Raw genomic sequence first — 12,920 nt, 5'->3', positions numbered from 1 at the left:
AGAGAGAGAGAGAATAATATACTTATTCAGAATAATATACTTATTCAGAGAGAGAGAGAGAGAGAGAGAGAGAGAGAGAGAGAGAGAGAGAGAGAGAGAGAGAGAGAGAGAGAGAGAGAGAGAGAGAGATTACACTTTCCAGGAATTGACAAACAAGCAAGTCTAATCACTGCAGCATTCCTGGTCACCTTCCTCCTCCATACATACATACATACACACATACATACATACATATAAACATGCATGCATACCTACACACATACATGCATACATACACACGTACATACATCCTTAGCAACGCCTGCATGCGGTCTCCCCCATACTGCTACTTGTTTTCACTCTCTCATTCTCTCCCTTTATTAAATTCCTTCCTCTTTCTCCTCTCCTCTCTTTTGTTTCTCCCTTCCGCAATCATACCTCGAAGAATCTTGATGTTTTATTTATTTCTCTACTTTCCTCTTCGTATTAACTTCTTTATTGGATTAATTTTTTACTTTCTTCTATCTCGTCTTTTCTACTTTTCTCAGTGTTTCTTTTGTTTTTCTTATTTTTGAAGCGCGTCTCGGTAAGAAATTCCTCAAGGTTATTTTCTTTTCTGTTTATTTTTTCTATTATTAACTCCTTTCTTTCTTCTTACCTCCTTTACTCTCTCTACTTTTTTGCACTTCCTCCTTCTTCCTTCTGCTTCATTTTTTTTCCCTCTTCCACTTGTCCACCTTACCACGAAATGTCTAAAAAATTCGTTTTTTTTTTTCTCATTTAATAAACTTCCATTATTTCTTATCCTCCTTAATTATGTTCTTCCATCTCTTCTTTTCTCCCGTTTTCTTCTGTTTTTAATTTCTAACTACGAAGGACATAATTAACTCTTACTTTTTTTTATCTTCTCTTGTTTTCCCTTTCCTTCCTCACTTTTTCTTTCATCTGGCATTTCTTATCATAAACTGTGACCTAATTTTATATTTTGCCTCATTTCCTCTTTCAATAATTTTTTCTTTCATTTCTTTTAATTTCATCTCGGTTCTTATGACATCGTTCCTAGCACTGTTACGTCATCCTTCCTGCCCTCCCTCTACAAAAAGTCTTAGAAATGTCTCTCATGAACAGTATACTTATACACGAAGTTTTCAAGTCCCAAGCACTTTTCCGTTGATCAAATACTAGTAACACGTAGGCAGATATATATATATATATATATATATATATATATATATATATATATATATATATATATATATATATATATATATATATATATATATATATATATATATATATATATATATATATATATATATATATATATATATATATATATATATATATATATATATACTTCTAAAATCAGTACTAGTCCTATTAATTAGTGCAGATAGATGCCTCAAGAAGTGATGTTGTATTTGTATACTTAGTTCTAAAAGCAGTACTAGTTATCATATTGATTGGTTCAGTTGCCTCAGGGAATTATGACATAAAACCAGGTGGAATTATTGCTTATAAGTCAAACAGAAGTTAATATATATGGACTAATGAGATCCACAGGGATCAAGATGAACTGAGAGATGCGCCATTCCTGTAACAACAGGCATGCGAGGCCACGAGAATATGATACCACTGACGCTCACTCATGCTTCACTTGCTGATTTTTTCTTTTTAAAGTGGAGGTAGAGGTCTTGTTAAAAAAAGGAAATACGATGTAAAAAAATGTCACTAGTAATGCTAGGCAACTGTACTCTCTCTCTCTCTCTCTCTCTAAGTACCACATTCTGAAACGCTTCTACGCCGTATCTTCACTACTTTCAAAGTGCTTTAGTTGAAATTTCAAGGATGTTTTTACGGTTCTAGTGGCAGACTGACAAGGTCTCTACATAATTATTAACAGGAGAAACAGTCGTGAGAAGCCGACAAATAACCCCCTTGAAAACAATCGTGGTGGAAGAGCAAAGCGTCTCTGAGCACGGACACAACTCACCAGCGACGGCCTGGGTCTGTTGGGTGGTGCCGGACACGATGTTGGTGATGATCCACACTGTCTCATACTGGAGGGCCGGGCTGTAGGACGAGGGGGAGGGAGGGAGGGAGGGGATGAGTTAAGGGTACACTAATGGAATACTCTCTCTCTCTCTCTGGATGGGGAATATTGTACCAGATTGCATTAGGTAAGGCTGCATGACTCTCTCTCTCTCTCTCTCTCTCTCTCTCTCTCTCTCTCTCTCTCTCTCTCTCTGGAAGGGAATATTGTACCAGATTGCGTTAGGTTAGGCTGCATGACTCTCTCTCTCTCTCTCTCTCTCTCTCTCTCTCTCTCTCTCTCTCTCTCTCTCTCTCTCTCTCTCTCTCATTAACCACGTCCACTCTCATCTCCATCTGGCGGCGCGGCACAGCCATTCCCTCACCGCGCTTCGCTAGTGCCTGCCCCGCCCCTCCCAGGAGACTCGCCTCATAATGGTGCAATCTGACGCCCTGTGAACCAAGTTAGGGAATCCAGGGACATTTAACCTGAGTTGACTCGATGACACAAGATTTGACTGATTTCTAAAGGGAATTTTGTGCAATATTCACCTGATGTAATCCTATTAAATTTTAAATAACTTTAATCAATACAGTCTTCATCAATAACACATGCGATTTAAACACAGAAAACACCTAATTTCATCCTGTTGTAATATGTGTCTTTCCCATATTAAATTACTTACATTTAACTTACACACACACACACACACACACACACACACACACACACACACACACACACACACACACACACACACACACACACACATATATATATATATATATATATATATATATATATATATATATATATATATATATATATATATATATATATATATATATATATATATATATATATATATATATATATACTATAATACAAAATTAAATGTATCCAAAAAAGATTCATCTAATCCAGTCAGACGTATAATTCAACCTTAAAAAAAACAAAAAAACAATAAAACAAGATCCGAAACAATAGTTCAGAATCAATTGCTAGAAAAACATTAACCTAATCTAGTAAAATACCTAACCCAACTCTAAAACACAACTAAATAAGATGCGATATAATAACATTGACTCGAATGCTACAATGCTCACTTGTTCTCCTGCAGGTTGGCCAGGGCGGGGGTGAGAACGTCCAGCCTCAGCATCTCGTCGATGGGCGCGTTATGAGAGGAGGAGAGCAGCTGCCGCACCCTGATGGTCGCCGCGGTGCGCGTGGCGGTGTTGTTGCTGCTCATCTTGGCCACCAGACTCACGAACTCCTTGGGGTCCCGCGGCTGAGAGGCAGAGGAGGAGAACCGTACAAGGAAGTTATAAAGATCTGAGTGCTATTGGCAGTTCACTTATTTCCTCGAGACTGAGAAGACCGAAAGAGAGTCATACAGTGAGTTATGAAGATCAGTCCTATTGACAGTACACTTGCTGTCCGGAAACTGATGAGAAGACCGGAGAATTGTGCAATGGAGTCATCAAGGAGATCTGAGAGCTACTGGCAGTACACTTGTCTCGGGGCTAAGGAAGAGATCTGGGGGGGGGGGAATCGAACCGTGAGTTTTTAAGGATTAAATTCGTTGTCTCGAGGCTGAGGAACAGAGGAGGAGAATCGTGCAGTGAGTTATGAAGATCTGAGTGGCAATGGCAGTTCACTTGTTACTTCATCCCAGTAAACCCAGATGAGCATGTGGGAATAAAACAATAGCCAGTTAAAGGCTTAAAACATTCGATCACGCCTTTTTATTTTGTGACGTCATTCAGTTATCCTCTAAACCCCAACCAGACTATTTTATTAAGCGTAGGAAGGCGTAGGAATCACTGGGTTAACAAACACACACACACACACACCTTGCCTCCCTTGGCGGAGGTGACGGTGATGGAGTGGTGTGCAGTGCCCGCGTCTGAGTCCTCCGCCACAGGTATTGCTGACAGACTAACAACTTGCACGGGCGGCTCTGGCAGGTCGTGGGAGGCGAAGGAGGCGGAGTGGGTAGATGGGGAGGGTGACTTTATGGGCGGGGAGAGCTCGGGGGCTGAAGCTGTGGGGCGTGGGGATGACTGTGTGGACGGGGGCAACTCCTGAACTGTGACGACGGCATAGGAGGAAGCGTGGGCGCCCGCGAGGAACTCTGGAGCGGAGGCAGATGAGCGTGAGGATATTTGGGCGGCCCGGGAGAGCTCTGGAGCCGAGGCGGGTGGGCGTGGGGTTGTTGGAGTCAGCGAGGGGTGCTCCTGAACAGAGACGACGGGATAGGGACCTGTATGGGCAGCCGCGCGTAACTCTGGAGCGGAGTTGGGTGGGTGTGGGGATGCTAGGGCGCGCTGGGGGAGCTCCTGAACAGAGACAACGGGGTATGCTGATATCTGAGTGGGCGGATTGTCCTTAGTGGGCGAGGTGGGTGGTGACTCTTTGTTCAGCGGGGGAGTTTCTGTGGACGGGGTGGCCTTGGTGGGGGAGGCGGGTGGGGCAGTGGAAGTTTGAGTGGATGAAGCTTCTTGTGTGGACGGCGGAACTTCCTGAGTGGGTGGGGATGGTTTTATGGGCGAGGTGGGCGTGATGGGATTGGTAGGAGAGGTGGGAGGAGAGGAGGGATGCGGTGGAAGGTATTGTGATTGTGGTGGGGGAGAGGGGGGTGGGGAGGAGGGTTGGGGAGGGGAGGAGGGTTGCCGGAGAGGGGAGGATTGTGGGGAAGGGGAAGGCTGTGGAGGACTGGAAGGTTGCTGGGGAGGGGAAGGCTGCGGGGAACAGAAATACAGCGTCAGTAAGTTTCTCGTTCAAGCAAGACAAAAAATATCGATTAATTTACCTATAACACGTGAACATAAACAACAATTAGGAACGCGCGACTCCCCGTGTGCGAGGGTCACGAACAGCAAGGGTTTCCACTCAGAGCAGTAAGAAGCAGTGAACTTTGCTCGTGAAATAACTCCTGGTGTGAAGTGTGTCGGGGAGGCTGCCTACCTGAGGGCGCGCCGGACTGGGGGCTAGCACAGGCGAGGCGAGGACATTTGACTGCAGTTTCAGAGTTGAGCTGCCTTCAGTGTCTTCCTCTGCTTCCAAAGTTTCCCAATCGTTCTCCTCTTGGTCTTTGTCCTCCTCTTTCTCACCAGAAACTTTCCATTCTTCTTCCTCTTCCTGCTCCTTCACTTCGTCCTCCTCCTCTTCCGGCGTCTCAGGCAGGAAGTCGCTCAGCGCTTCCCGTGAGTGGCCGATGCTGGGCAGGGGGTGGTGGGGGGTGCTGTGGGAAGACAAGGGATCACCACAATGGCTGCACCAGCCGTGTGTTAGGAAGCAGGATGATAAATTACACTGGGGTGAACTCACGCCATGCGCGGCAGGGTTGGGGGAAGCCTGGGCTCCGGTGACCCCATGCCGGTGAGGGGCCGCTCCTCCCACGTGATACGTCGCAGGGGACTGTCGGGCAGCATGCCACCCCGGGACAGGGGCGACCCACGCGCTGACGCAGAGGAGGGCGGCAGCGCCTCGGAGGGCACGAGGGGAGGCAGCTTGATGGATGCGGTGAGGGCCTCCAGGCGGGCGCGTCGGGCGCGAATGGAGGCCAGCTGCGGGTGAGGGAGGCCCAGGACACGTCATTAGTCTTACATGTATTTCAAGGGCACTCGACCCAACTCACACATATGAGAAATATGAAAGTTATTGTGTTTAAGTTGATTTAAGGTGATTGTGTCTTTAAATTTATTGTCTGTAATGCTTCACTAGGCCTGCACAGTGCTCTCCGCTACACCAGTCATCAGTGTACAGACCAACAGCCCTCACCTCATGTCTGGGACTGACAGACCATACCCCAAACTTGCTCAGACGAGGGAGGTCAGTGACTGGTACTCACGTCCATGCTTCTGCTGGAGGGGCTGTCGAAGGGACGCCGCTGCGGCAGCAGGGGTTCGGGTGACCCTCTGGAGAGGCGGCGGCGGGCGCGATGCCCGATGCCGGAGCTCACCATTGGTCCGTGGTCCATTTAGAGGCCGGAGGGACACGTTCTTCATTGTAGTGGTTTTCCCTGAGGGAAAGAAAGACAAGTTGAGTGAATGTACTTACCACGAGGCTCCACGCCGCCCTGCACACGCTGCGTCTTCAGTCTGACAGACATGCACGTGGCAGCCACAGCAGAAGAAAAACCCCGAAGATTCCAGAATACACGCAGTCATGGGCCACCGGGCACATTGTGTCTAGTGAGGAGGCGCGACAGCACAGGTGATCTCCCTCTGAACGCAGCCTGTTCTCAATGCAGTGTTGCCAGTCTTAACAAACCCTTGCCGACAACGCCACACGGTAAGCTTCCCCTGTCGCGACCTCGCTGCACAAGACTTTCTGCTTACCCTTACTTCTGTTCTGTTCACCTTACTAATGCAAGAGTTAACCAGTATTTTCACGCTTTCATCTGTTTTACTGGTAAACTCTGCAACTCTCTTCATGTTTCTACATTTCCTCTGCCTACGACTTGAACTGCTTCAAGGGAGGAGTATCAAGACACCTCAAACACTAAATCGGCAAATAGTCTTGAGTCTTCTGGTCTTATTTCTTTTTTGGAGCAGCATGGTGTGTATGCTTTTTTTTTTTTTTTTTTTTTCCCTTCGTGGTAAGTCTCCGTGACACATGAAAAGATAGACTTACATTTAGGTGTCACTTACGTGTTACTTATGTGTCATACTCATTCTCGCTTCCTTCCTGCACTTCCTCCAATATTCTAAGATTTCAGAACGCTGCCTGGCGCTCGCTGCCAAGCAAGCAGGGACCAAGTGAGCGTTCCCCGGGTGTAGGTCTGCTGGCTGATTAATGGTTAATAACACCCGGCGTGTGTGTGTGTGTGTGTGTGTGTGTGTGTGTGTGTGTGTGTGTGTGTGTGTGTGTGTGTGTGTGTGAGAGAGAGAGAGAGAGAGAGAGAGAGAGAGAGAGAGAGAGAGAGAGAGAGAGAGAGAGAGAGAGAGAGAGAGAGAGAGAGAGAGAGAGAGAGAGAGAGCACGTGCGCCAGCCAGCACCGCAGTGCATTCCTTGAACACATCGATAATTTCCGCTACGAATGTGAATTAAAATTACATGAAGTCAACTTTTTTTTCCTTGTTAATAGAATTCCATCAATATATCAAGTGAGCAGAGCGGTCATTGCATTCACTTCATCCTGCCTGCCCTCCTTACCCCTCCTGTCCCTCCTTCCCACCCTGGCTGCCCTGCCTGTCCCTCCTCCTCTCCACATACCTACCTTCCCATTTCCCTCCTCCTCCCTTACCCTCCTTCCCTCCGCCATGCCTACCTTCCATTTCTCTCCTTCAAGGCCACAACCCCATCCTCTAACTTACATTTCCACCACCATTACCTCCCTCCCATCCTCCCTGCTATATCTTCTTTCTTTCCTCATGCCTACCTTCCCATTTCTCTCCTTCAAGGCCACAACCCCATCCCCTAGTCTACATTCCCATCACCACCACCACCTCCCTCCGTACCTGGCCCTGTAACATGCCTCGCCACACGTTGCATCAGAAGGGTGTCACGATTCGCTGAATAAGTGATGCGCTCAATAAGGGAAAACCTACTTACGGCATCAGGGTAGGGAATCGATGTGACCCTGATTTCGGTGAAGACAAAACATTATTCCCTTTGATACGAAACATGCCTTGGTAGTAGCAGCAGGAGGAGGAGGAGGAGGAGGAGGAGGAGGAGGAGGAGGAGGAGGAGGAGGAAGAGGAGGAGGAAGAGGAACAGCAAGAGGATGAGGAGTAAGAGCAGGAATATAAATTAGAGAATGAGCAAAGGAGTAGGATGTGGAGTAGGAGGAAAAGTACAATTAGAAGCAGGAGGAGGAGGAGGAGGAGGAGGAGGAGAAGGAAGAGGAGTAGGGGAAGGAGCAGGCGTATATTGGTGGAGTCATTAGTATTGTTATGTTTATCGATTGCTTCCGAAAAATGTTGTGCTTCTTTCATGGCTCCTCTGTAGTGTCCTTTGAGCCAATGATGGCCTGCCCTGCACCGCTATTGTTACCACGGCCTTGTTCCTGGAGGCAGGTCGCGTGAGTACCCTGACACCTGGCCATCTACACCACCACCACCACCACCGCCCGCATCATCACCTGTACCGCCATTACCCACAAACACGTGACGCATACCTGTTAATCAAGGTAATTAGTATCCACACATGTGAGAGATGTTATAATAAGGAGTGAGATTTTACGTGGAAGGGCCAGGTTCACGTGGCGCGCTCACAACGAATGCCAGTTATAAAGAAGAAAATAATGTTAATATATAATGCACATAACAAGATGAAAAATAAATGAGGTAGAGTCGAAGTAAATAAAAGAACACAGATACTAACGTAAATTGGTTTGTGATGAAGTGGATGTGATAAAGTGAAATGCCACAGTGGAACGTAAAGGAAAGAAAAAGAAAGTTCAAGGATACGAGGCAAATAAACGAGGTATATTCCCAGTAAGCTTGAGAACTTGCCTGCTAAAGTCAAGTTGTTTGTGATAAAATTAGCACAGTAAAATATATTCTATAATAGTATAAAAGAATGATAATAAGTGAACAGAGATAAAAACCGAAGAAAAATAAACAAGGTAGATTCCCTATAAACTTGAGAATTTGCTTACTAAAGTCAGGTTGTTTGTGATACGATGAGCACCATAAAAGTATGTTATTTAATATTATAAAAGAAAAAAAAAGTGAAGAGACAAAAATATAGAAGGATGATTCGTGATAAACTTATAAACTTACATACTAAAATAGACTTCTTAATGATATGGTAAGAATAAAAAGTATAATTAAATTGCACAATATATGAAAGAAAGAAAAAGCAAAATAGATATAACAAGAGGAAAACAGATGAACAGGATACGTGGGAAGCATGTGCTGAAGTGAGCTTCTCTGTGATGAAAGTTTCACGAGAGTTACAATGCATTTCTACAAGACTTCAAGACAAGGTGTGCGGCTTATAGGTACGTGAAGCCCAGGTATGTTAAATTATTCACATATTTTGGATACTGTTATCTGTACCTGAATCGTGTACAGTATGTTCTCTGTGCCGCATTATGAGGCACAAATCTGATGGCACCAATAACTGTTTTCTTTAAAATGCTTCCACCTTACAATGAAAACTAGGAAAAAAGAAAAAGAAAAGAAAACCAAGTGGATTTCGAGTTTGTTTGTTTACATTGCTAAGCATAGAATTTTGCACACTCAAGTTAGGGTTTGTTTGCTTGTTTGCTTGTTTGTCTTCTTTCTCACAAATTTTCTTTTATCCTTTTATAAGTTCACGTTACTGGTAATTTTCCTTGCCTTATTTTTATTTACTTTTTGTCTTTTCCTTAGGTTTTCAGGTACTCTTGTAAGACAGTCTCACATATCATTCATACATACATACATACATACGCAGCTCTGGTCGTGGATGTGGAATAATATATTAAAAGAGGAACTGTATGCGATTAATGCCTAGGTATATCTAATTAACGAGGGAATAACATCGCTTTTCCAGCCCGTAAGTAAAAATTAACTGCATTTTTTTAAGCACGTACTTCTTGTCTACTTATTACATGAACAAATACGTGATCGCCCTTTATTTCTATTGGAGTTGGAAAAGTTTTGTGAGCTGTCGGTGACGAGCGAAGTCAAGTTTTCTATGGATGTTGTTTCGTTTTGAGCGGCCTGGCCCGGCTCGGTCCGACCGTAAGGCCCCTTTCACACAAGGCGTGAAATTCACGCTCAATCGTTCACACGTGGTGGTTTTTTTCACGCCTGACTCCTGGAATTCTGTTTCATTATTGCATTGCTGTGCTCCGAGAGTGGTCACAACTCACAAGTGTGTGTAAAAACAGGTGAACAAATGGCTGCCCAGAGTAAAGAAAAAAAGCCCTCCTTTTATATTTGTTATATAAAAGACAGCAAAAAAAGGATTCGCTATTAATTGCAGTCATCATTTGATCTGAAAAAAGGATGTTATTTTTAAAAACTTAGATTTTTCTATGTTTATGTATTTGTTATTACATAAGTACACATTCAGTAACAATAAAAAATGACTTTAATTATCCTTTTACCTATTGTAGATTTTCATTCAGTACGGGAGATGCACACGTCCACATTATCCGCTGCCTGAACTGTACTGCCAGGTGGCGGCGTGACAAAACACGCCGAGTGTGAAAGAAAGCATTGAACACCATTGGAAGCTAAACTTTGGCGTGAAATTTCACGCTTCGTTTTTAGCAGACACACGCGCGGCATCAGGCGTGAAATTCACGCCGCGTGAAAAAACTGCCACGTCTGAACAGAAGTATGCATTTTGTATGTCCGCTTAGGTTGGGCGTGAACTTCCCGCCGCGTGATTTTTCACGCGGCGTGAATTTCACGCCTTGTGTGAAAGGGGCCTAAGAGGTGTCATGTTGTTATAATTTTAATAAAATTCCTTATGTCAACTTTCAAGTAGCGCTGCGCATGCGCAAAGTAAAAATTCCAACTTTTTAACTAAGCTCAAATTTTATTGTTAATAAGAGTAATACAAGTTATATCGAAAAAGTATGTCAAATTTACAACAGTACAGCGCATGCACAAAATACAGTATAAAAGATTTTGTAAAGTGACTATCAGTTTTCTGCAATTTTCACCAACTTTCTTTTGCCTCAACGAGCGTGGATACATACCACTGAACACAGAATGAAATTTCCTGTCCAACGGTATAAAACACAACCCTTTTGCTCCCGCAAAGTTTTGAGCTAGAATTATTTGAATATTAAGCAAGTGCGCGATGGGCGCGGTGCCTGAAATTGCCGCCAACTGATAGCTTTGCTCGTCAGTCACCTTCCAAGGCGATTTATTGGTTTGTAAAATAATATTAACGCACTCTTTCGTAATCTGGCGAATGCTTTTGTGAGTGAGTGTGTGTGTGTGTGTGTGTGTGTGTGTGTGTGTGTGTGTGTGTGTGTGTGTGTGTGTGTGTGTGTGCGTTCATGTATGCAGACTGTTGATTTTACACACACACATACACACACACACACGTTTTCTAATGGAATATTCTGCGTATATTGATCATTTTTACCTTGGCAGCCAATCACACTTTCCTTACTGCTAAATATGAATGAATGGATTGATTATTGATCGTTGTGAATCATCGAGAGAGAGAGAGAGAGAGAGAGAGAGAGAGAGAGAGAGAGAGAGAGAGCGCTCCTTCACTACGTACTATTAAAACAACACAACCATTACCTCTACTACTTAAATTAATAACTACAAACAACATAATAGTCCTCTGTCAGAACAAGATAATGACAGTCCCCCTACCATACCACTCCCTCCACACCTCATCACCACCACACCTCATCACCTCCACACAACACCACTTATACCAATGCTGATGATTTTGTTTATGATTTCACTACAACGCCCGGCACTCCTCTGTCTGTATATTCACCTTCCACCTGTATGTTCCACCTGTATATTCACCTTCCACTTGTATGCTCCACCTGTATATTCACCTTCCACTTGTATGCTCCACTGTATATTCTCTTGTCATCTGTATCATCCACTAATATGTTTTACCTTCCACTTGTAATCTCCACTTGTATATTTACCTTCCACTCCTTCTTGTATATTCATCCTCCACCTTCCACTTTCCACTCCTACTCCACCTCCACATTGCCTCACATTTTTACCTTCCCACGCACATTTTATCCTCCGCTCGTATATTTTAATTTTATTTCATTAGTAGCGATCATAAATCACGTTTCTTTCTATCTGTTTGTTGTTTTAATTAGAAATATTCCATGGACAATTCAGTCAAGTTTTTTTTTTTTTCGTATTGTATTGTCAAAATATTGATGCATTTTGTATTTTCATCTGTACATTTTGTATTATAATTATTACGTCAATGCCATTTTTTTATGATATGGTGTTATATATATTTACTGTTACAAACACACACACACACACACACACACACACACACACACACACACACACACACACACAACAACAGCAACAACAACAATAATCACTAACATACCTGCATGACGTCAGAGGCCAGACAGGTGTACGGTGAAATAATTACATCAGGTACCCATTTCCAAGGTGACGAGACTGACTACTCCCGGGCGACTGGAAGCGCGTTGCGAGGTGGAGCGGGGCGGTGGAGAGGGAGCGTGGAGTGAGTGGAGTACCCTGCACCTTCACCAGCGAGCGACTGCTTACTTTTGTCAATCAAGTGGAATATGTGACGTAGAAAGGAGGAGAAGGAGGAGGAGGAGGAGGAGGAGGCGGAGGAGAAGGAGGAGGAGGAGGAGTGGAGGGACGGAAGAAAGAATGTAGTCATGGAGAAGCGTTGTGGTGAAGATATGGCTGCAGTGGTAGTGGTGATGGTGGTAGCAGTGTATTGTGGCGAGCTGGTGTGGTGGTGGTGGCTGTGTGGTGGTGTTGGTGGTGGTGGTGTGACAGAGTACACTGTATTGATAGTAAGCAGTAGTAGTGATGACAGTGACGCCAGTGATGGTGACTGTGGCTGGGAAAAGGGATGTGATCTGCAGTGGTGGTGATATGCGTGGCGGTGGCAGCGCGGTACGCAGAGTGGAGGCAGTGGTGGTGTGGTAATGTGGGAAAGTTGGCTGCCTCACCGCACACAAGTAGTTCGATTCTCTGGTTGGATGAAATATGCAGGGCGGGTTTCAGTCTCCTCTGTCCTGCAACACAGATTTGGCGAATTACTTATATTACACAAACAATATAGAATCAACAATAAAGCATCAGATTATTATATAACAGCACGCTAACAAATTATTACATTACGTCACACCAACACCATAAATGCAAAGGCCAATAGCAGAGCCATAGACACTGACAATAAATAACAGTGCCTATACACGTCACCCTGCTCACCTTTACAAGCCTACAGGTGAAACATACAGGTGAGTGAAAAA

At 44.2% G+C, this 12,920-nt stretch overlaps 2 protein-coding genes across 3 annotated transcripts in view; both read right to left on the bottom strand.

Annotated features, from left to right (window-relative positions):
- Positions 1 to 6,524, bottom strand: part of LOC135109669 (mucin-2-like) — a 12,419-nt gene extending 5,895 nt beyond the window's left edge. The window contains exons 1-6 of one of the 2 annotated variants that reach the window (XM_064021201.1): positions 5,865 to 6,522; positions 5,342 to 5,580; positions 4,979 to 5,255; positions 3,865 to 4,752; positions 3,118 to 3,299; positions 1,973 to 2,052 (exon numbers count right to left, since the gene is read on the bottom strand). In XM_064021201.1, coding sequence (XP_063877271.1) covers positions 1,973 to 2,052; positions 3,118 to 3,299; positions 3,865 to 4,752; positions 4,979 to 5,255; positions 5,342 to 5,580; positions 5,865 to 5,993 — 1,795 coding nt within the window. In that variant the 5' untranslated portion in view covers positions 5,994 to 6,522. Of the gene's footprint in view, positions 1 to 1,972; positions 2,053 to 3,117; positions 3,300 to 3,864; positions 4,753 to 4,978; positions 5,581 to 5,864 lie in introns of both variants that reach the window. The other variant, XM_064021200.1, reaches the window with a different exon arrangement.
- Positions 6,525 to 12,018: 5,494 nt separating this feature from the next.
- LOC135109667 (G-protein coupled receptor GRL101-like) overlaps positions 12,019 to 12,920 on the bottom strand; it is a 104,139-nt gene continuing 103,237 nt past the window's right edge. Inside the window, 1 exon segment of the mRNA XM_064021198.1 lies at positions 12,019 to 12,683. Within this exon segment, the coding sequence (XP_063877268.1) occupies positions 12,614 to 12,683 (70 nt within the window). The 3' untranslated portion in view covers positions 12,019 to 12,613.

This window comes from Scylla paramamosain, chromosome 19 (assembly GCF_035594125.1).
Source record: "Scylla paramamosain isolate STU-SP2022 chromosome 19, ASM3559412v1, whole genome shotgun sequence".
In the NCBI taxonomy this organism is placed as follows: Eukaryota; Metazoa; Arthropoda; class Malacostraca; order Decapoda; family Portunidae; genus Scylla; species Scylla paramamosain.
This window is presented reverse-complemented; position numbering and strand designations above follow the sequence as displayed.